The sequence below is a fragment of the Fundulus heteroclitus genome, chromosome 19 (genome assembly GCF_011125445.2).
Source record: "Fundulus heteroclitus isolate FHET01 chromosome 19, MU-UCD_Fhet_4.1, whole genome shotgun sequence".
Classification (NCBI taxonomy): domain Eukaryota; kingdom Metazoa; phylum Chordata; class Actinopteri; order Cyprinodontiformes; family Fundulidae; genus Fundulus; species Fundulus heteroclitus.
This window is the reverse complement of record NC_046379.1, coordinates 6728295-6752067: the sequence shown is the minus strand read 5'-3', so window position 1 is coordinate 6752067 and position 23773 is coordinate 6728295. Positions and strand designations below refer to the sequence as shown.

The following is a 23773-nucleotide window of genomic DNA, read 5'->3' as shown; positions in this document are numbered from 1 at the left end:
TTTTCAGACTGTAAGTCGCTCTTTTCTTCATGGTTTGGCCGATCCTGCGACTTGTATTCAGGTGCGACTTGTATATCAGATTTAAATGGTAATTTATCTTGACCAGCATGAACCAAGGAGTAAACTTTACCGTCTGTAGACGCAAGAGGGCCTCGCTAGGCTTGTGAAAACTATCCTGCTCCAGTACCATTTAAAAATGAATCGAAACATTAACCTATAGACAACAAAGACTGAACGTGTTTGTTTCTCTGTTTCAGTCTGCATTCAGGCAGCAGAGCGTTGTGTGGTGCAGCTCCAAGGACCCAGACTGAGACAGAACCGCTTTATTGGGCGGTCTGAGAAGCTAATAGCAGCTAGCGCTAGCTTACAGGTCTGTTGTCAGGGTTACGGCTTCTCTGATGCACTGAGCTTTATGTGGCTCTGAAGCATCCGTGTCGTACTGTTAGCTTAGCACATAGCACCACTACGCTGGTCTAATTTAGGCGAAAGTTTGACAACTTTCAGCGTAACGGGCCGTTAAGATGAAATGCGCTGGATAAAACCTGCTGGTTGGAGCTGCTAATTTTCCCCATTCATCCTCCCAGGTATGTTCCAGGTTATTCAGCCGGGTTTGGATGCCGCTGTGTGATTTAATAAGTTGCCTCACCAGATTAAATGTCAGTTTTTAGATAAATAAATAAATGCATATAGTCCGGTGTGACCTATAGTCCAGAAAATACGGTACTTTATCCTTCTTTGTCGCCCTGTGAGTGTAAGAGTGTTTCTCTGCTTTGGATTATATAATGGGAGCCCGCTTATCGTCCCAGTAAGCAGGACGGACTGATACGGTGAGCAGTTCTCATCTAAAGTGGGTCAGCCCGGAGCAACAGAGTACACAAACAACACTGGAAGCGCCGGTCAAGGTGATTCTCATGCGGGGCGTTTTTTTTTCTCCGTCTCCCGCTGCCTTTAATCCCCTCGCTCACTTCTGCCAGCTCCAACTTTGTTTGCATTTCAGCCTTTCTTCATAAACCCAGTACGAGCTGAAAGGAGCCCAGCTGCAAACTGAAGATGAGACGAAGGGGGTGCTGGATTATCAGTGTTATGTAATGGGGGGGGGGGGGGCTCTCTGTGACTCCTGTTTCTATAGCTGTGCTGTTTTCTTATGTTATTTGTATGAAGGGGTGAGTTTAGTACGCTGCAGCCTCTAAATATATTAATCTGAGAATACGGCAGCACTTCCAGGGTTGTTGTGAGACCAAAGTTCTTCAGGGTGTTTAGAGGTCGGCCGAGACAGCAGCCACACAAAATGGCCTCCGCCGGCTCTCCGTGAGCCCGGTGATGTTTACCGTCCGGCACGAGTGTGTTTTCATGTGAACGCAGGTGAGAAAATATGCCTGAAATGCAGAAACGGCCGCCTGCGCCCGGCAGACAGAGGTTACAGACTGCAAAAATAGAACTAAAAATAAGAAAAATCTTCTTGAAATTAGAGTATTTTTCCTTGATTTGAGCATGTAAATAAGATTATTTGCCAATGGAATAAGATTTTTGCACTTAAAATAGGGACAATTCATCTCCATCATCTCATTTCAAGAGCTGTATATCTAATTATCTTATTTTAGGGGTAAAAATACTCATTCCATTGGCAGACGATCTTATTTACCTGCTCAAATCAAGGGCAAATACATTCATTTCAAGATAATTCTACTTATTTTTAGTTCTCTTTTTGCAGTGCAGGCTACAGTCAGCCGGGGAGACGCAGAAAAGTGCTTTCTGGTGGTACGGACGTGTCATCCGGTTCGTTCAGCAGCTGCTGAGACCAGACAAAACACCCGAAAGCCATTAAACCTCAGCGGGCCAATCATCTGCGTATAATGGAAAGTTTTAGCCTCCAAACCTGAAGTCTCCTGTTGCTCTGTCCGCTGATTGAATCTGCATCTATCCGCTGCTCTGCAGTGAGCGGGGAGGGGACCAGAATAACTCCAACGGCCTCGGTCAGGGCTGGGAGTGCATACCGGGTCGATTTTAATTGGACGTGCATTTCATAGCAAAGTGCTTTTAGGCGGTCGTACATTCAGCTCCGTGTTCGGGGTTTTCATGGAGCTCCTTCACGGCGGCGCTGTAGCTGCCAGACCACAGACGGCTCGTCCTCCCGGTACTAATCCATCGCCTGTCTCTCCCCACAGGGTGAGCTCGGAGCGCAGGAAGGAGAAATCGAGGGACGCGGCGAGATGCCGGCGCGGGAAGGAGTCGGAGGTGTTCTACGAGCTGGCCAAGCAGCTGCCCCTCCCCCACAGCACCAGCTCCAGCCTGGACAAGGCCTCCATCATGAGGCTGACCATCAGCTACCTGCGCATGCAGAAGCTGCTCTGCGTCGGTCAGTATCTGAGCTTCCAGCGGAGGGTAAACGGGGTCGTCTGGGTTCCTGCTTTCCCAGGTTACACTCGACGGTAATCCGGAGCGTACGTTAAATGACTCGCCCCTACAGCACCTGTGTTTACAGGTGAGCAGGAACCCGATCAGCGTTTTCCTGCCGTCCATATTAAAGTTGACCTTTTGAGCAGGTGGCAGCAGCCTGATGCCTGAGTCAGTCGGTGGTCGGGGTCAGAGAGGCGACGTTCTTGGTTAAAGCTCAGGTTCTGGTGCAGCTTTTAATCTGATGAAGCTGTTAAAGTTTCTCTGCAGACGTTTCTGCCACACGGCACCACAGCGGAAACAAAACACTCATTATCACTGAAATGTAAACAAAAGCTCATTTAAACCACATAATTAGCTGTAAAGCTGTTGAAGGGAGGAGTCTTTGTTTTGTCTTTTTAGCAAAACCAAAACCTGACAAGTGTTTACTAGGGCGAGTTATTGTTTTGCGTGTTTAAAACAATAATTAGTTTAACATAGATGGATGGATTGAGTCTGAAAATGCTAAACTGCCTTAGAGGTAAACTGTAAAATGATTCCTTGTTGTTGAATGTCGTATTAAAATAACTGATAAAATGCTAATTAAAATGTAATATATTATGTGACGAATCAAAACACAAATGGAATAGTTTTGTACCTTTCTGCTACCCCGACTCTTCAAAACGAGACGCTTCTCTGCGTCATAAATCGACATCTACGGCTAAATGAGCGGACCGCTCTGCCGTCGCAGAGGAAGCCCCAGTAACACATCTGAGAGGAAACCACCGAGTTATCTGACCCAGAAAGCTCGCCGTCTTATCTTCTTACATAGATCTCTGCAGAAAAAAAACGTCTGCTGTGGGTTTTTGTGCCTGCGCGTTCACGTTTTAGACAGATTTCTCGTTACCTGGTCATAATCTGACCTTTTTATTTCCCGTCCAGATGAGCCGGTGGCGGAGGACAAACCAGCACTGGACATGCAGCTGAACGGCTCCTACCTGAAGGCTTTAGAGGGCTTCCTCCTGGTGCTGTCTGAAGACGGAGACATGATCTACATCTCAGAAAACGTCAGCAAGTGCCTGGGGCTGGCACAGGTGGGTGTGTTGTGACTGGCTCACCTGTCGGAAGCAGGGAGTTGGGGAAATCTAAAACTTGACTTGGAATCTAAAATAATTCAATTCAATTCAATTTTATTTATATAGCGCCAAATCATGAAACATGTCATCTCAAGGCACTTTACAAAGTCAGAATCAATCATATTATACAGATTGGTCAAAAATGTCCTATATAAGGAAACCAGTTGATTGCATCAAAGTCCCGACAAGCAGCATTCACTCCTAGGGAAGCGTAGAGCTACAAGGAGAGTCGTCTGCATTGTACATGGCTTTGCTGCAAACCCTCATACTGAGCAAGCATGAAGCGACAGTGGGAAGAAAAACCACCCATTAGCGGGAAGGAAAACCTCCGGCAGAATCGGGCTCAGTATGAACGGTCATCTGCCTCGACCGACTGGGGTTACAGAAGACAGAGCAGAGACACAACAAGAGAGACAAAAAAGCACAGAAGCACACATTGATCCAGTAATCTGTTCTACATTAGATGGTAGTAGCGGGTGAGCCATCTTCTCTGGATGATGTCACAGTTAACAGAACGCCAGACCAGGTGTACCTACTATGGAGATAAAAGAGAGAAAACAGAAAGTTAAAGCAGAAATGACAACACGTAATGCATAATTGAAGAACAGTAGAACTCTATATAGTGAGAAAATTAGATCCTGATATCCTCCAGTAGCCTAAGCCTATAGCAGTAAAACTATAAAGGTAGCTCAGAGTAACATGAGTCACTAGTTATAATTTTTGTCAAAAAGAAAAGTTTTAAGCCTAGTCTTAAAAGTAGACAGGGTGTCTGCCTCACGGACCAAAACTGGGAGTTGGTTCCACAGGAGGCCCGACTCACTGGGTTCTGCCCGTCTCTTGCAGTTTGACCTGATCGGACACAGCGTGTTTGACTTCACACATCCCTGCGACCAGGAGGAGCTGAGGGAGATGCTGGTCTACAGAACCGGTGAGTCGTTCTCTCTGAGGTCCGCTCACACTCCACTTCCTTATCTGTAATCTGGCGCAACACTTTGTCGCTTTTATTTCTTCCCTTTTATGCAAATGTTCACAGCAGCAGCTTCCAGCTACGCTGAAAGAAAAGCCATAAAAAGCCGTTGGTAGAGGGAGAGGCAAACCCTTTTTACGACCCTGACTCTCCATCGCTGTTGTTTTTGTGATCTCAGGCTCCAAGAAGGCGAAGGAACCAAGCGCAGAGCGGAGCTTCTTCCTGCGGATGAAATGCACGCTCACAAGCCGGGGCCGCACCGTCAACGTCAAGTCGGCTACGTGGAAGGTGGGCCACAGAAACGCTCGTCCGCCTGCAGAGATTCACCGAAGCTTTGAGATGAGAACGGATCAGTTTGTTGCTGCTGCTGCTGCTTTACTGCATCCATGTGTGTCGGCTACATGCTGACAGGTTAATTACGTTTCAAATAGTAGGATTTTAATAACGTGCGCGCTGAAAGCTGCAGCTCAGTTATCCTTTAGTTAAGTACATCAGGCTTACAGGAAGGACCCGGCTGCTTTGAAGCCGGCCGGCTGTGGTCAGTCTGAGTGCAGCTGTCACTGTGGCAGAACCATTACTGATGTCTGCCAGAAAACCTGAGCGTGAAACTATTTTAGCTGTTTAGGGAGATTTATTCATGATCTAAATCGTGTTTTAGAAAACGCCGTGGATCTGCAACGTCATACACTGAGCTGCTTTCAATTACCAATAACGAACCTGCTGCAGAACGAGCTACTATGTTTCCCAACATCCACCGAGTTCAGAAAATTAGCAATTTTAAGATTAACTGCAGTAAAAAAAAATATTTCAACTCCAAGTCGCTTATTTTCGTCATAAAGCAATTACTTATTTTGTCAAGTTTCACTTCTTCTTTACCAGTAACTACAACATGAACAGATATTTGTGCTTTAAATCTGAAATTGTGTGAAAAAAAAAAAACTCACCGCCTTCATTTCTTATTATTTATGTATTTAGAAATAAAGGATCAGAAATACGAGAAAACCAATCAGGTCGTCATCAGCGCAGCTCTACAGGATCTTTGTAATAAAGAAACATTAGTTTAAATTTAATAATTGCAGTATGTAACCTTTCCAAGTAACTTATAAATGATTTGTGATGCATTAAACGTAATCCTTCTGGTTTTAAAAGTTAATTTAGACTCTAATATTTCTACACATTTAAAGTCAATCAAACTTTATTTGTCCTCCAGGGTCTGATTTAAAGGCGCGGTGAAGTGGATGTGAGGCGTCTATAACCATAAAACCTGATTCCAGCGGCATACAGAGGAATAGATTTATTTATTTATTTTTGTGCGCATCAGATCTGGTCAAACGTGGATCTAAAAGTTTAGTCGGCTACAAACCGTCTCTCTTCAGCGGCCATCCAGCCGCTTCGTCTGGTCCTGCAGAAAAAGCGTTGTTAAACTGGCGGTGCTTCCAGACTTTGGACCCCGCTGGCGCTCCCAGGACTCTGACTGGTGCCACCCGACCCGTTGTTTCTGCAGGTGCTGCATTGCTCGGGCCACGTCCGCGTCCACAGCAGCGAGCAGAGCGCCGACGGCCACACGGAGCCACCCGTCCCCTATCTGGTGCTGATCTGCGACCCCATCCCCCACCCGTCCAACATCGAGGTCCCCCTCGACACCAAGACCTTCCTGAGCCGCCACACCATGGACATGAAGTTCACGTACTGCGACGAGAGGTCAGTATTAGGGCTGGGCGATATGGATTAAAAAAAATAAATATCCGATTTTATCATACCAAATACCAGATTTTTTTCCTCCTTTTTTGTTTCATAAAAAGAAATTAAAGAAATTATTTTAAAACCTTGCTTTTTATGTCAAGCATTTCATCAGGGAGTTGACCTGAATTCAAAGTGCAACTAAAAACAAGCTGTGAAACATGCAAAACAAGATGGTAGCCGTGCCATTATAAACAATGAAAATATAACCAGGGTTCCTGCGGATCCTTAAAAAGTCTTAAAAGGCATTGAATTCTGTAATATAAAACTAAGGCCTTAATTGGCATTAAAATGTCTTAAATCAGTCTTTCTTAGGTCTTAAAATTGTTACCAGGTCATAAATAGGATTTTATTTTTGTAATCCTTACCAAACAGTCAAATAATTGATACAATTATATATTTTTTTTAAATTTACCAAACGGCTCAATGTAACCATTATTGGTTCCGTCCCGATAGCTGAACCAATAAAAACTGTTGCGGCCGGACCATAGCTGGGAAAAAGAGTTGGCACTGGTTATGTTGTGGTGTTAAAAACTGATTTATAGTTTATTTTAGTAGGGAACAAAACAACGTTTGTGAATTCAGTTCAGTAGTTGTTAAAAATATATCTGTAATTTGTGTGTTTTTAGCTTTCTTCCTATATGGAATGTTTTTCAAAATCTTTAACATGTCTACTGAGACAGAAAGTAATGGTTTATGTTAAAATAAACATTTGGGTAAAGTTGTCGCATCCAGGTTTATCTTGTTTATCGTGAAGTTGGTCTTAACTTTTTATTTCAAGTGGCATTAAAAAGTCTTAAAAAGTCTTCAATTTAACTTGCCTTGTGCTGTAGGAACCCTGATAACAAAACATTTGCTGCTAGTGGTATTACACATTGAGCTAAGAACAGGCTTCACTGCACTTGTGAACTTCAAACTAAGTTAAAAAAAAGAAGTAAATTAAGTACCTCGTATTATGGTAAAAAAAAAAAGTTTGTACTTAACAATATTTTGACAATACATTTGCCTAAACATATATTCAGCATCACATGCTGTTCTCTTCATGGAAACCCAATGAGTGTATTGGCAAAATAAAATCCAGATTTTTCCAAAAATTAAATCTTAAAGAATTGTAAATTCGAGTTAATCGATTAAATCGATTTATCGCCCAGCCCTAGTCAGTATTAACGGTGGCTAAGAGCCGCTCCTGGCACGGTCACACGGAGACCCCTAGTGCCCGGCGGGGGGAACTACAAGACGGAGACGCTGAACTTAAATTTGTCTCCAGGATTACCGAGCTGATGGGCTACGACCCGGAGGACCTGCTGAACCGGTCCGTGTACGAGTATTACCACGCTCTGGACTCGGACTATCTCACAAAGACTCACCATCACTGTAAGCGTCTGTGACAGAAACATAACCCAGTTTGGTTGTTTTCTAAGCCAGCTTTTGATCCAAGTATTCCTTTCCTCCCCCCCCTGCTGTTGCCAGTGTTTGCAAAGGGCCAGGTCACCACGGGTCAGTACCGCATGCTGGCGAAGAGAGGCGGCTTCGTGTGGGTAGAAACACAGGCCACCGTCATCTACAACAACAAGAACTCCCAGCCTCAGTGTGTCGTGTGCGTCAACTTTGTGCTCAGGTACTGCAGGGGGGGCGGGGGGGGCTTCAGGTCCCGCGTTTTGTTAACGTGAGGAATGCGGCCGGCAGCTCAGCGCCGACACATCTAGACCCGCTGACGTTTCCTCTTACGGCTGAGAACTGTCTGTGTGCTCCAACAGCGGCATCCAGGAGGACAAACTGATCCTGTCTTTGGAGCAGACGGAGAACGTGAAGCCGGCGCCGGAGGAGGAGGAGGAGAAGCAGCAGCAGCAGGAGGAGGAGGAGGATGAAGACGAGGCCGTGGCGGAGAAGAGCGAGCCCGTTGCGGTGAAGGAGGAGGAAGAGGAGGAGAAGACCCTGGAGGTGATCAAGCTCTTCACGCAGGTGGAGCTGCAGCCCCAGGATTGTCTTTACGACCTGCTGAAGGAGCAGCCAGACGCCCTGACCCTGCTGGCGCCGGCAGCCGGAGACATGATCATCTCTCTGGACTTCAGCCGCCCCGGTGCGTCGCCTCGTCGTGCCGTCGGGCTCGTCCACCTCGTGACTCGGCGTAAAATAACTAAATGTTTAAACTCCTTCTGGCCCGCAGAGTCCGAGACCCACCTGCTGAAGGACGTCCCCCTCTACAGCGACGTGATGCTGCCCTCCGCCGACGACAAGCTGGCGCTGCCTCTGTCCCCGCTGTCGCCCACCGAGCCGCTGGAGGCCTCCAGCGCCTCCTCCTGCGAGGAGGCCAAACCCGACGGCTTTCCTCCGGCCGTGTCCACCTCGCCGCCACGCAAGCCTTCAGACGTACGAGTCCGCCGGCTCAAACAAAACTCTCATGCCGCTTCGCAGCGAGCAGGGCCTGATCTCTGCTCTCCTCTCTTTAGGTCGACCACCCGCTGGGCTTTTCCTTCCCCATGGACACCGAGATGAGCTCCGACTACAAGCTGGACCTGGTGGAGAAGCTGTTTGCCATCGACCCAGAGCCCAAAACGCCGTTCAACACAGAGGCAAATATCTCTGATTTCTGCTAAAAAAAATCAAGATAGATTCTTTGTGTTTTAATGATTAAACGTGCCGTATTTATCGGACTATAAGGCGCACTTAAAATCCTTTAATCTTCTCAAAAGTTGATGAAAAACACAGTATTGCTTTAGTTTCTTCCAAAAAAAAAAAGATGTTAAATTGATTTATGGCTCTAAATTGATTCTGATTGGCTTTAATATAGATTACTTTCCTCGTGTAAAAAAGAAACGAGAACTCGACTCTAAACATAAAACGTGTCCTTAAACATTAGTTTCCTCCCCCTTCAGGCGATGGAGGACTCTGAGCTGGAGATGTTTGCACCATACATCTCCATGGACGATGACTTCCAGCTGCCCGGCCTCGCCCCAGAAGAGCCTCTGTCCTGTGGGCCGGTCAGACCCCTGGAGAGCCCCCCGGGCCTCGTCACGCTGGACGTCCAGAGCTACCCCGGCTCTCCGTTCAGCGCCGCCGAGAGCTGCGCGTCTTCTCCGGCTCCCCCCGAGCCCGTCTGCTCGCCCCCCCCTCCCACCGCCACCGCTGCAAAGAGGTAACTGTCTTAAAACAATCTTTTGGGTACATAAGCAGTCTGGAAAAGGGTCAGATATCAGTATTTTCCTGGTTCTAGAAAAACAAAATTCTAGATTTTGTTCCCACACTGCAAAAAGGGAACTAAAAGTGGGTAAAAGTTTCTTGAAATTAGTGTATTTTTCCTTGATTTGGGCAGGTAAATACGATTATTTGCCAATGGAATGAGTATTTTGATGCCTAAAATAAGGTCATTAGATGAACTGCACTTGAAATAAGATGGTGGAGATCAAATGTTCGTATTTTAAGTGCAAAAATCTTATTCCATTGGCAAATAGTCTTATTTACCTGCTCAAATCAAGGAAAAACACTTTAATTTCAAGAAAATCTTTACTTACTTTTAGTTCCCTTTTTGCAGTGCAGTCTTTTTTTTTTTACGTGTTTCATTCATTTTATCTGTTGTCTTTTTGTCTGTCCACCCATCCATCCGTGTCCTTACAGTCTTAACTTCTGTGGAAATATTTGCACTAGATTCATCCTGGCTCCTGTATTTTATACTTTAAAATGAGCAAAAAGGGACTGGGAACTCTGGGAAATGTGGTCCTGAGACCAAAGCGAGGAACCCCCCTGATAACGGCTGCTGCTGTTCTTCTTCTTCTTCAGAGTCCCAAACCTGGAGAAAGAGGTTCCTCTCAGAACCGTGGCGCTTCAGAACGTGCAGCGGAAGAGAAAACTGAGCGAGCTAAAGGAGCTGATCGAACAGGTCGGTCCAGCGGCTCGTCGGCACCGTCCATTTAAAGACCTTCGCCTTTACGGGACCGCGGTTAAAACCTTTTCATGTTTCTCCTCTTCAGGGATCTTTGAGCCAAGAGCAGCCTGAGAAGGTTAAAAAGCTGAAGGCCACGGAGTTGGGAGCAACCAGGACCGTTCTTCTTCTGCCTTCAGGTGAGCGTCCAGGCGTCTCCGTTTCTAAAACCCGGGAACGTGTCGCAGCCATTAACGTGTGTCCCCCCCCCCCCCTTCTCTCAGACCTGGCCAGCCGGCTGCTGGGCACCACCTCGGACGGCGGCAGCTCCCCCTTCACGCTGCCGCAGCTCACCAGCTACGACTGCGAGGTGAACGCCCCCTTACAGGGCCGCCAGTACCTGCTGCAGGGCGAGGAGCTGCTGCGCGCCCTGGACCACGTCATCTGAGTCAGGACTGCACTTCTGGACTAGACTGGACACTACAATTATGCCCGACCCGACCCCACTGCCACTTATTTATGTATCTGTTTTGAGCTCGACCAGCTCGGCTGCCGTTTGTGCACCTTATGTGATATTTGCAGCATTCCACAGTGACAACCAACCATAGCAGGATCCTCTCTTCTCCATGGAGCCTCCTCCACACGCGGCGCCTTCACCGACGGACCCATCTCCAGCGGGTTCCCTGCAGAACCTGCCCCCCCCCGCCCCTCCCTCCTCCTACTGCCAGCAGTGTATTGTAAGCTTCAGTCGCACAACTTATATTTTCTTAAAAAGAAGAAAAAATATTACCAGCAAAATATATATATAATGAAGCCTTTTTAAAGTAGATCTAATGGAAAAAAATGAACTTTTATTTTATTTTTTTCTCCCCCCCCCCCATCCTCCCATACTTGTATGTTGTAGTACTCGTACATAACGTCCTGAGTCCCAAAAGTCTGAGCGTCTAGTTTTTAAACCTGAGCTGGTTTGAATGTTATCTCTGTTTTTAAATAGCCGTCTCGTGAGCTAATTCCATTTAATTGTGTAGCAGTCCAGTACATGTCACTTTATTACTGTAAGTGTGCGTTACTGTACATACGCCAGGGAAATTTCAATTTGACTCCGATCTTTTATTTTTTTTCCCACCTTCCTGCGTTTTCCTTCTACATGAAAAGACTTCATGGCTTTCGGTTTTTACTCAGTGCGCGGCGAACTCCAAGCAGTTCAAAGAGGTGCGACGGTCACAGTTTCTCCTCGTTATAATCATAGTCATAGCACCAGTTGTGACCGGACAGGCTTATTTACTCTGTTAATGGTAGTCACTTTTAATACCATTCTTCCTTGCCATAGTGTCGAGTCTCTCATGCTTCATTTTGCTGTTTAACAATAAATGGCTTTAATAAAATGTGCTCCCAGTTCTCTTATTTTACAAACTATCCTGTATGGACAAGTTTATTAATTAAACCAAGATAGAAATTCTCAGAAAAGCTGGTAAATTATCACCACACATCCACTTTGGCAACTATTCACAATTAAACAAACAAAACAGTCGTCTGGTTTCACAGTTTTCTCCTCAGCAGCATGAAGATATTTGGCTGCTTTTTCACTCGATGTATTCAGGAGTCACTTGGAGGTGGAAGAGCTTGCTTCCTCTCTGCACCACCAGGCTGATGCTCTGGCTGCTCCTCACGGCCTGGTAGATCTCCTCGGAGGTGTTCACCTTGACCCCGTTGATCTCCAACACGACGTCTCCCGGTTGCATCCCAGCTCTGGAACAGGATTGGAGAAAAGTTTGTGACTTCAGCAGCCAGTAAACGGAGCAGACGTCCCTGCACGCTGCAAAAAAGGGAGCTAAAAGTAAGTAAAATATTCTAGAAATGAGTATTTGTCCTTGATTTGAGCAGGTAAATAAGATTATCTGCCAATTGAATGATATTCTTGCACTTAAAATAGGAACAACTCATCTCCATCCTATTTCAGGTGCAGTATATCTATTTATTTTAGGCTCAAAATACTCATTCCATTGGCAGATAATCTTATTTACCTGCTCAAATCAAGGACAAATACTCATTTCTAGAAGACTTTATTTGTCCTTGATTTGAGCAGGTAAATAAGATTATCTGCCAATGGAATGAGTATTTTGAGCCTAAAATAAATAGATATACTGCACCTGAAATAGGATGGAGATGAGTTGTTCCTATTTTAAGTGCAAGAATATCATTCCATTGGCAGATAATCTTATTTACTTGCTCAAATCAAGGACAAATACTCATTTCTAGAAGGTTTTACTTACCTTTAGCTCCCTTTTTGCAGTGCAGGTTAGGAATGCTTAGGGTCGTTACACATTTCAAACCAACATGGTTCAATGTTGGTTTAGCTTGATAGTAACAGCAGCCATTAAGCATTAGTGACAACTAACAGGATTTGTTGCCTTTTCAGCCACATCAGGTTGGCTTTTTAAGCATAAACGGCACATTTGAGGTCAAGCTACAGCACCTAAACAGGATTTATGTCCAGACTTTGACTAGGACACTCCAAACCCCATTTTTTTGTTTGTTTTTAGCTGAACAAAGGTAATTTCTGAGCCATAAGAGATGGATTTGGGTCTGTGGGGCAGATCTAAATAACTCTTTTTCATCCTCTTGACCTGAAAACGTCCCTGTTTCTTTTGCTCGATAAATCCTCCTATTGAGCTAGTCTGCCATTACCCTCTCTAACATAGAAAGTACTCCTGGATCAGTGCTTTTTTGTGTCTCTTCTCAAATCCCCAGTCGATCGGGGTTTATTCCTGTTAAAGAAGACTAATCCTCCCCACTGTCGCTACTTGCATGCTCAGTATGAGGGATTGCTGCAGAGTCAAAGGCACAGATCCAGCAACTGTCCACTGTGGCTCCACACCTGTCTAGGAGGAGTAAACGATGCAATGGCTCAATGCAAACCTGATGGGTTTCCTTTGACAAAAACCTTTTTAACCAATCAGAACAGAAGAAACTTTGTAAAGTACCTTGAGATTACCTTTTTTCTTTTTTTGACAATAGGCAGCGTATAAATAAATAAAACTGACTTGCTGCTGTGCTTTGGACCGTTGTCCTGCTGTATATCACAGACTGATGGCTGCAGATTCTCAGTCAGGAAAAAGCAGCATTTGACCCTAGCTATGATCCATTTAAGCTTTTTGTTAGTTTTACAGCAGTTTGTCGACTGGTGGACGTCAATGAGTTTGTTTCTCTTGATCCAGACACGAGGTGTTGCTTTTTGAGATCTTTTAGCCAACTTCATGTCAGAAATGTTGTATTTCAGTGATCTGTTGACCCTACGGGTCTAATCAGTAATCGGGCCTGATCCAGGCAAGTTGAATTGAAGTCGGCTTTCTAAAACAAACATTTTATCACGGTTATTTCATGACTGACCAAATATTCACACCTGGCCAGATTGATTTTAGAAAGCTTTTGTTGACAAAGTTAGTGAAGGCATTGTATGGGAGAGAGGAGCAGGGCTTTAAGCTAAATTTTCAAGAATCCAGAGTCTTTAGTGTTATTATGTAACCATAATGAAATTTTGGTGAGACACGGAGGAAAAATAAGACGCAGACCTAAATTGAAAACAATTATTAAAACTAGAAATATAGGCATCCTTAAAGAAAACTCTAGAAAGAATGTTTGATATTCAATACTTTCTACTTACTCTTAAAACACTTTTAGAGCTAGAAGCCCTTGCTTGTCCAATTAATAAAAAAAAAAATATTGATTGATTTATTAAAATAACCACTGGCGGCAGCCCTAATCAAAGCATCTGGCCCCAACCTTTATTGAATTTCCTTTGGGGAAATAAATAAGAGGAAACAATTGGTCAAGTTCCCTCAATGGTGATGACATTTATTTCTAGCAAAACCTATAAAAATGTCAGATATTTCACACATACATCTTTTATAGTGTCAGAACAGGAGCTTCCTACCCAGGAGCATTTCTAGAACAACACCCCCCCCCCCCCCCCCAATCCACTCCTGAGGTTTAAAAAGCGCTGTATACACTGCAAAAGTGGAACTGAAAATAAGTAAAATGTTCTTAAAATGAGTATTTGTCCTTGATTTGAGCAGGTAAATAAGATGATCTGCCAATGGAATAAGATTTTCGCACTTAAAATAGGTAGAACACATCTCCATCTTATTTCAAGTGCAGGATGTCTAATTATCTTATTTTAGGGGCCAAAATACTCATTCCATTGGCAGATAATCTCATTTAACTGCTCAAATCAAGAACAAAAACACTATTTTTAAGAACATTTTACTTATTTTTTTGATCCGTTTTTGCAGTGTAATACACACAGCCGTACCCAGATCAGTCTGAAGACGTTACCTGCTGGCCGGTGATCCTGTGATGACTCTGTGGATCAGAATGCCGTGTTGGACACTAGGAAAAGACGGGTCTCTCATCTTCAGCTCGGCTATGATGCTGAAAACAAAAATGGCGGCTGGTTTGAGTTTGAGACAACTGCAGGTGTGCGTCGCCGCAGGGTGTCAATGATAACGAGGCCTTTACCTTGGTGTCAGCGTCAGCATCATAACACCGATGTACCGAGGCCGCGTTCCCGAGTCGTCAAACCTGGAGGCTGCGAGAGGAGCAAGAATACGTGAAAAAGAAACTGTTTTACAGTGGAAATGTGGCTCCGGGTTCTGTTATCCTTACTTGTTCTTTTGGCAGCTTGATCCAGAAACAGTTTCACGCGATCAGACGGAATAGCGAATGAGATCCCTGCGGTTACCTTCATGGTGTTTATACCGATGACTTCCCCGTCCTGCAGAACGCACACACATGGGTTCATCATCAGCGTTGGGCAAGTTACTTTGAAAAAGTAATTATTATATATAGTTAAATATATAGTTATAGTTACTTCTCCCAAAAAGTAACTGAGTTACTCCACTATAAAAGTAACTAGTTACCAGTAAAAGTAACTATTGCGTTACTTTTTCGTTTCTGGCTTTTTTATTTATGTTTTTACAACTTTTTTGCTGCCATGTCCATTCAATGCACCCCCCACCCACACCCACACACACACACACATACTCCCCCTTTTGTGTTGAACAGTGAAGTGTGGTGAAAGCAGCTTTAATTCTCCATCACATAACTTTCATAATCGCGCATGCATTGACATTTTCAACAATTTTCTCTTGCGGTTTTCAGCAGCAACGGCATTGTTTCTTATGGTTTAGTATTGTCCATATGCCTTCTTTAAATATTTCTAATTCTACTCGCAGGACATGCGCAATTCCAAACACACACACACACACAGAGGCAAGGAGCAGGGTACACACGTAAGCAGCCGCATCTGACTAAATGCAGAAAAGCAGGGACTTTACTTTCCCTATCTAGGGAAATTCTTAAAGTAACGGAGTAACGAGTGCTTATTTTGGAAAATAACAGAGTTACTGATTACTGAATTTGCAAAACTAACGCGTTAGATTACTCCTTACTGAAAAAACTAACAAGAGTACTCTAACGCGTTTCTTATAACGCGTTACCCCCCAACACTGTTCATCATGACCTCAGACACAAAGAGGCTGGAAAGGATCAGTCAGGGCAGAATGTATTTACCGTAGTTTAACAAAACTAAGTGATGAGTCAGGAGAAACATCCGGTTTAAGGCGGGTGGGGTCTGAATTTTATATCCAGACATTCACATAAATACAAGACAAACCTTCCGGCCTTAGATATGTTGAACCTGGTCAGGTGCTGCGATTTATTCAAGTCTGGGGAGCAATTGGGGGTCTTGCTCAGGGACCCAGAATGGCAGCTTGTGGGAGTTGAACTCAGAACCTCTGTGCTCTAACCACTAGGCCACCACTCCCAACAATATTTGACCAACAATACCAACACACCTTTTAGCCATGTTTAATTTGTCTATTTGTGTTTGAGAAAGCGAGTTTGCAACCAGGAAGTAACTTGTTGCAATGTCAACAGATCAACGCTTGTCAACGAATGATGTCATCAGTCACGTGACACCCGGTGCAATATTTTTTTATGAGCCTTGTGCTAAAAAGCCTTAAAAATCCACTTTGTCATCGAATTTTTAAAACAATTTCCTCGGGTCATAATAATATATGAACTTTCTAATATATAGCAACTTGTATGATCTCAGAATCAAGAAGTACTTTAAATTGTAGTTTTAAGGGTTTTGTTAATGTATGAATAGAAACAATTAAGCTTTCAATTATTAGTGATGAAGCTTGTTCCAGTGATACAAAATAAGTCTAGTCAAGAATTTACTTAGCTTAATGTAATATTTTTCTTTTGGTAATATATGTATTGAAACAACTAAGCTTTAAAATGTTAGTGATGAAGCTTGTTCTGGTGAAACACCTAAACAAAAGAAGTTATTCTAGTTGCAGCTTTAGAAAAGTTTGACTAAATTATTTTATAAGGATTTACCAAGTTTATTTCTTATTATGAATAGAGTGCTGTGATATTATGCTTTCTGTATATTTGTTAAAGCATGATAGAAGTCTAGTCAAGGATTTGTTTAGCTTATTCCTTTGTTAATGTAATGTTTTTCTTTTCCTACGTAATATTTCACTCTGTAATTGCTTTTCTGTTCATGTACAGCACTTTGAATCGTCTTGTTACTGAAACTGCTTTATATATAAGCTTGCCTTGCCTTACATTCTGTTGTTCCATTGCACAGATCGCTGGATGTCAATGGAGATTAGATCAGGTTTCCACATACCTGAAAGCACAGCTCAAACAGAAACGGTTACTCACCAGATTAATCAAAGGACCGCCAGAATTTCCAAACTAAAACAAAACAAACAGGAAAATAGGTCAGACGAGACGTGAAGAAGCCTTCATACAGTCGAAACCTGGGTCATAACAGACCTTCAGGCTTTAGAAACCAGTGACGTTCAGAAAGACGGGGATTTTCTGAAGCTAAAAGGAGCTCAGCGCTTTTATCCAGCGTGCATCGTGAGCGTTTAATGTTTGGACTTTGATCCTCCTCCTTTTTTAACTGCTGATATAACAGACCAAAAATTATAAAGGTTGTGTAACACTGGAATAAACATTTCAATGTGTTACACCTTTAATTCACATTTGTGGACCAGTCGGTGGGTTTAACACAGAAAATGTTTCAAAAAGGGGTTTTCCTCTCAAAAATAAAGACTCTGGACTTTCCAGCCCTCCACCGGGTCACTTTGTAGTCGTTCACATTTTATCATCGGCTGTAAACTATCTTATTTTTTTTTTTTTTACATAATTTTCCACAGACATCAGCAACACATACAAGAAAATGTAAGGTTTTATCTTTTTCATAATTTTACAACCATAAAAATAGGAGTAAAATTGTGTTTATTTGATCAATATGTGCTTCAATATGTGCATCTTCTAAATTTACCACCTAAACCTTCGAGGTCTTCTGTTTTTATTTTTTCGTAATCTAAATGTCTCTTTATAATCCCAGAAAACGTTCATGCATATGCCTGACCTAACCATGTCAGAGAATATCTTAATTTTTATGTTGTAAATATATACCTTTAATCATGAAAAAATCTTGCAAGTTTACAACTTTTGGGCAACAGAAAACATTCAAGTTTTTTTTAATAAATATGTGAAATAATCTCACAATTTCTGGGTTTACACTGCAAAAACGGAACTAAAAATAAGTCAAATTTTCTTGAAATTAGTGTATATGTCCTTGTTTTGAGAACATAAATAAGATTATCTGCCAATGGAATGAGTATTTTGATCCCTAAAATAAGATAATTAGATATTTTACCCCCTAAATAAGATGATGGAGATGAGTTGTTCCTATTTTAAATGCAAAAATCTCATTCCAATGGCAAATCATCTTATTTACGTGTTCAAAACAAGGACATTTACACTAATTTCAAGAAGATTTTACTTATTTGTTTAGTTTTTGCAGTGTATTTTTGCAAATTTTGTTTTCTTTCATCTACAACGGCCCCAGTGCTCTGTCGTATCAAACAGCTAAATAAAAAGATAGTAATACTCACATCGATGGCCGCATCCGTCTGAATGTACTCCATGTTGGAGTTGGACAGGCCCAGCTCTTTGCTTCCTCTCTGCGCTGAGCTGACGATTCCTGAGGTGATCGTGTTCCGGAGAGCGAACGGACTTCCCATGGCCACCACGAACTCTCCTTGACGAACGTCCGACGACTGACCCAGTTTGAGCGTGGGTAAAGGTTTCTGCAGGCCAGACGGGTGAAAACAACATGAGAGAGGAGCAGAAAAGCTTTTCTGAATGTTTGCCGAACACCAGGACATTCCTCCTGGCTCTGATTGGTCGTTTCTGACCGGGAGCGCTGTATTTCTGCAAATGGCAGTAGGACCACCGGGAGAAGCCAGAGAAGCTTGATTTTTTTTTTTTAGCACATAATCTGTCTCATAGTTTACTTTGCTGGTCATATAATTAGAATATCATGAACAGGTTGATCTTTTTCCAGTAATTTCATTAAGAAATGGAAACTTGTATATTAGATCCAGTCATTACACGCGGACTGATACATTTCAAGTGTTTATTTCTTTTAATTTTGATAACTAATGAAAACCCCAAATTCTGAATCTCAGACAAGTAGAATATTGCAAAATTGCAAACATCTGGTGCCACGCTCTAATCAGTTAATTAACTCAAAACACCTGCAAAGGCCTTTAAATGGTCTCTCAGTCAGTTTGGACTGCTGCTGAGTCGTCCACAGTTATGTTCTCTGATGAAAGTAAATTTAGCGACACAGTTGTGGGGAAGACTGCTGACTGGACAGTTGTCCTAAAGACGATCTTTGACACCTTGACAAGGAGAGCAAGACACAAAAGGTCATTGCTAGAGAGGCTGGCTGTTCACAGAGCTCTGTGTCCAGGCACATTAATAGAGAAATGAAGGGAAGGAAAAGATGTGGTAGAAGAAAAGTGTACAAGCAACAGGGATGACTGCACCCTGGAGAGGATTGTGAAACAAAACCCATTAAAATGTGTTGGAGATTCCCAAAGAGTGGACTGCAGCTGGATCAGAGCTTCATAACCACCAGACAGACGTCTGCAGGTCCTGGTTCAGCTGCAGCGTTCCTGGTGTCAACCACTCTGGAACAAGAGACGGCGTCAGAAGCGTCTCGCCTGGACTGAAGACAAAAAGGACTGGACTGCTGCTGAGTCGTCCACAGTTATGTTCTCTGATGAAAGTAAATTTAGCTTTTCTGTGGAAATCAAGGTCCCAGAGTCTGGAGGAGGAGAGGAGAGGCACAGAATCCATGTTGCTGAGGTTCAGTGGAAAGTTTCCACAGTCAGGAGGTTTTAGAGCACTTCTCACATTCCAGGTTGGTGCATAAAAGCAGAGAAAATTATATAGATCACTCGTAAATGCGCTTCTAAGTCTTTCTCTTAGCACTGTGATCCTGGGACCAATTTACCTTTCAACACTCCTCTATTCTCCTTCAGACGCTGCTACTCTGTCCGGTTGTTTTTTTTTTTCCCTCACATTTTCTCTCCGTTTTATGACGGTCGTTTTGCCAAATCCAACCTCTTTATACAAGCAGGCAACCCCAGTAAAACGCTGACAGCTGAGTGTGCATTAATATCAAATAGATGAAGAAGTAAAACGACCAGAACGGCGAGTAAAGATAATAAGAAAATCTAAATACTGATGAGGGGGGTGAATAAAGTACGTTCAAACATTTTGCTGCTGTGTGACAATCAAGTTTAAGCTAAGTGTCATCGTCATATCACAGACCTCTTAATTCAGTCTAGCTGGTTAATTTCTCTCCAATGATTACTTGTATTTTTTTTCTGTTTGTTTCCTGTATCAACCAATCACACCTCTTGAAAGACAGTGTCACCCCTGGCAACAGGATCAAACATCTCCTCACTACGTTAGCGGCTCTCTGTGAGGACTCTGAGGATCTTTGTGAATACCGACACTGGTGTTATTGAAGCAGGGGTGAATCTCAAAGTTCCAGGAACCCGGCCGTTTGAAACCATTCATTTAAGATGAATAGAAAACTTACAGGCCTTCTAAAATCTAAGAAATAACAAGACGTTGGGATAGCAGCTATATATCCAAGCGTGCAGCTGCTAATGTTGAATAATTACAGCAGTGAAGTCTGAGGGATGTTTTCTTATAAAGCAGAGCTGAATGTGTCCAGTCTGACTTTACATTGACTCTGCTGACTTTGTACCGTCTTTTGGGGAGACGCTGTGAACGCCTCTGTTTCCTGCACTGCAAAAACAGATCTAAAAATTAGTGAAATTTTCTTGAAATCATTGTAATTTTCCTTGATTAGAGCAGGTAAATAAGACTATTTGCCAATGGAATAAGACTTTTGCACTTAAAATAGGAACAATTCATCTCCATCATCCTATTTTAAGTGCAGGATGTCTGATTATGTTTTTTAGAGATGAATTGTTCCTGTCTTAAGTGCAAAAGTCTCATTCTATTGGCAAATAGTCTTATCTACCTGCTCAAATCAAGGTAAAATACACTCATTTCAAGAAAGTTTTACTTATTTTTAGTTCCCTTTTTGCAGTGTGGGACATACCCACCCCCCCTTCCTCACCTTTGGTGTGATTTTGATCGTGGCGATATCTGCCCCGGGATCGACGTCCTGGACCGTGGCGTTGTACGTGTCGCCGTTGGTGAGCTTGACGCGGACGCCTCTCTTGTTGGCCACGACGTGGGCGTTGGTGACGATGAGGCCTTCGCTGCTGACGATGAAACCCGACCCGTTTGACACGGGGACTTCTCTGCCTGAAAACGGATGTCTGGAAAACAGGAGAAGCAGCTTTCAGCCTGACAACTCACACAGTGGTGCTTGTGTTAAGCTCCTTGAAAAGAACCAAAATTGTTTAAGCGGCAGATAAAATCTGACAAAGATCAAGCTCAGAGCCATAAGGTGCACTTAAAGTCCGTAAATCTTCTCAAAAATTTATGGTGTGCCTTATATATGATCACCATTGTGCTTACTGACTGATTTTATGTGGTACAACGTGCTCAAAAATCTGTTATAATGTGTAAGTATGACTTTGATTAGCAACGAAGCCGCTCCGCTCAATGGATATTCAGAGCATTACGGTACACTGTGTCACTACACTGCAAAAATGGAACTAAAAATAAGTAAAATTTTCTTAAAATTGGTTTATCTGCCCTTGATTTGAGCAGGTAAATAAGATGATCTGCCAATAGAATAAGATTTTTGCACCTAAAATAGGAACAATTCATCTCCATCATCTTATTTCAAGTGCAGGATGTCTGATTATCTTAATTTAGGGATCAAAATACTCATTCCATTGGCAGATAATCATAATTACCTGCTCAGATCAAGGACAAAAACACTGTTTAAGAACATTTTGCTTATTTTTAGATCCGTTTTTGCAGTGTACCTGATACGACCCTTGAGCAGTCTACAAGACTGCCTGACTGTAATGTCTAAACTAGAAGTGCATTCACGTAAGGCAGCTAGCGCTAGCAACAATAAACCTAATAAGTTAATTCAGTATAAAATTTAAATTTATTATGGCTTTATGTTAGAAATAGGGCAGTTGTAGTCGAGCTCCTCTGTCCTCCTGACAGAGAGGGATAGAGAGCTGTGGACGCACTGCAAATTAAAAATAAGTAAAAATTTTCTTGAAATTAGTGTATTTTTCCCTGCTTTGAGCAGCTAAACAAGACTATTTGTCAATGAAATAAGTATTATCACCCCTAAAATAAGATCATTAGATATCTTGCATATGAAACAAGACGATGAAGATCAATTGCTCTTATTTTAAGTGCAAAAATCTCATTCACTTGGGAAGAATATTTAATGCGCCTTACAATCCGGTGCGCCTTATGGTCCGAAAATACACTTCACCAAAAGTGAGATAAATAAATTGCAACGTGACCCTAAGAGGTCACATTCTTTCACACAACAGACAGAAAGTTTGTCTTTTCATAGACCCTCTAAGAGTAAAAATGTTGGTTTTACTCAGGCCAACCGGTTTGATCCCAACATTAGGGGTTGTAAATGATGCCCCTTCCCTCTAGAACAGGGGTGTCAAAAATGCGGCCCGCCGAGCAATTTAGTCCAGCCCGCTGGCTAAATGCATTATCATTATTCAAAAAAAAAAAAAAAAGTATTTATTTTTTTTTATCCAGTGTCCTGTCTGGCAATGGGGCAATAAGAATTAACTTGTCTTAATGCCAAAAAGAGCTCATCAGATTTGACTTTCACAAGTGGAGCAGTACTGCTTTTGCCATAGTGCTCCGCTTGATTTATGAATGCGAATAGTTTTATTATGATTCATGTGGGGAATATCTCAAATGATATGGACACTACAATAGGAAAGTAGGAGAGGAAAGGAAGAACAATAAGATCAAAAGAAAAGGTGAAAGAAAGAGGAGATAAAAGGAAGAGAATGATAAAATAATTATTGGGAAAAAACATGTACTGTACTTAGTTTAATTTAAAATATGCAGTTCCTGTATTGTCCACGAGGGGCGCTGTGTTTTAATCAGCAGATGGTAGCACTGAACTTCAGATGTGGAAAATTGATTTTAAATAATTTCTTAATTTTTATCTGTTTGATGTATTTTGTCATGTAGGATAGAGTTTTTAAGTTCCAAAAAATTTGAATAAATGTTTTTCAACATTGTACAATCACTGTGATCAGTTCTTATGCATAATGCACAAGTAAATGTTTAACTGAGTAAAAGTATTGTTGAAATTGCACATACTTTTCTTAAAAACGCTGAGGTTATTCATAATATATTGTGTAAAAGTGAAATTCATTTAAATATAAAAATCAACAAAAAGTCCTTTTATTAGTTCTATTTAATCCTGCAATGAGTTAACTCGTGTGGCCCTCTTGAGATCAGATTAAGCTGAATGCGGCCCCTAAACCAAAATGAGTTTGACACCCCTGCTCTAAAACAATGGTGGCCAAACGATTTTTAGGTTGTCATTCATATTAAAAACAAATAATCGAGCTAGTAATGAGTGCATCCCACTAATTTTCTTTGGAGATCTGGGACACCTCCTGCCATCCACACGCTACCCCGGCCTCAGGCCCACTCACCTGCCCACGATCTCGATGTACACCACGGCTGGAGTGGACTTTTCCACCACATCTGCTATGAAGTTGTATCTGAAGCGGGGGCTGTCCGGCCTAAAGGGGGAGGCACACCGCGCAGACGGCAGGAAGAGTCTGAGAAAGTTGCTGGATCCCGGAGATCCTTCTGGCTCCACCTGGTCCTCCCTGAGCCGGTCCAGGAGCGCCGCGCCGCAGAGCGCCAACCCTACAGAGAGAGACCGCAGCCGGCCAGAGCTGCCCGTCCTTCCGCCTCCTTCCTTCCATGCTGGAGCCCTGCAGTCCAGGCTCCGGTGGCCCTCTGGTCCTCCGCTGTTAAAGCACCGGAATCTCCCCGGTTCTTGGCTGGTCAGGACAGTGGGGAGACAGGAGAGTGTCCTCTGGCCCACAGTGTCCAGCCCACGGCTGCGGAAAAGTAGAACCGACACAAACCTCCTGTTGACAGCAGCTGCTGCCATGTTGCATCACTCAGTCACCGCTCGGTCCTTTTTATGGCTAAGAAACCTTTATATCCTTAATACGAAGAGTTGTTCTGGATTACTGGCAACATCGATTTAACCCGTGATAACAGGATTAAGTCGGGTAAATAGTTTTCCTTTAAATTCGCTCCTCCTCTGACTCTCAGCGATTGAGGTTACAGGAACCTGACCCCGGA

General features: G+C 42.9%; 2 protein-coding genes across 2 annotated transcripts in view; one reads left to right on the top strand and one right to left on the bottom strand.

Annotated features, from left to right (window-relative positions):
• hif1aa (hypoxia inducible factor 1 subunit alpha a) overlaps window positions 1–11464 on the top strand; it is a 17066-nt gene extending 5602 nt beyond the window's left edge. The window contains exons 2-15 of the mRNA XM_012864517.3: window positions 2166–2356; window positions 3316–3467; window positions 4353–4437; window positions 4655–4764; window positions 5981–6177; window positions 7484–7590; window positions 7687–7834; window positions 7974–8296; window positions 8384–8586; window positions 8667–8789; window positions 9093–9352; window positions 9994–10093; window positions 10185–10275; window positions 10360–11464. Of these exons, the coding sequence (XP_012719971.2) occupies window positions 2166–2356; window positions 3316–3467; window positions 4353–4437; window positions 4655–4764; window positions 5981–6177; window positions 7484–7590; window positions 7687–7834; window positions 7974–8296; window positions 8384–8586; window positions 8667–8789; window positions 9093–9352; window positions 9994–10093; window positions 10185–10275; window positions 10360–10523 (2254 nt within the window). The 3' untranslated portion in view covers window positions 10524–11464. The remainder of the gene's footprint in view (window positions 1–2165; window positions 2357–3315; window positions 3468–4352; window positions 4438–4654; window positions 4765–5980; window positions 6178–7483; window positions 7591–7686; window positions 7835–7973; window positions 8297–8383; window positions 8587–8666; window positions 8790–9092; window positions 9353–9993; window positions 10094–10184; window positions 10276–10359) is intronic.
• Window positions 11188–23773, bottom strand: LOC105927647 (serine protease HTRA2, mitochondrial). Its single transcript, XM_012864518.3, has 8 exons — window positions 23107–23773; window positions 20610–20814; window positions 18058–18252; window positions 16811–16843; window positions 14741–14849; window positions 14594–14663; window positions 14411–14506; window positions 11188–11824 (listed from the first exon to the last, which is right to left on the bottom strand). Exons 1-8 carry the CDS (start codon window positions 23574–23576, stop codon window positions 11659–11661), a joined length of 1344 nt encoding a protein of 447 aa, XP_012719972.2. The 5' UTR covers window positions 23577–23773; the 3' UTR covers window positions 11188–11658.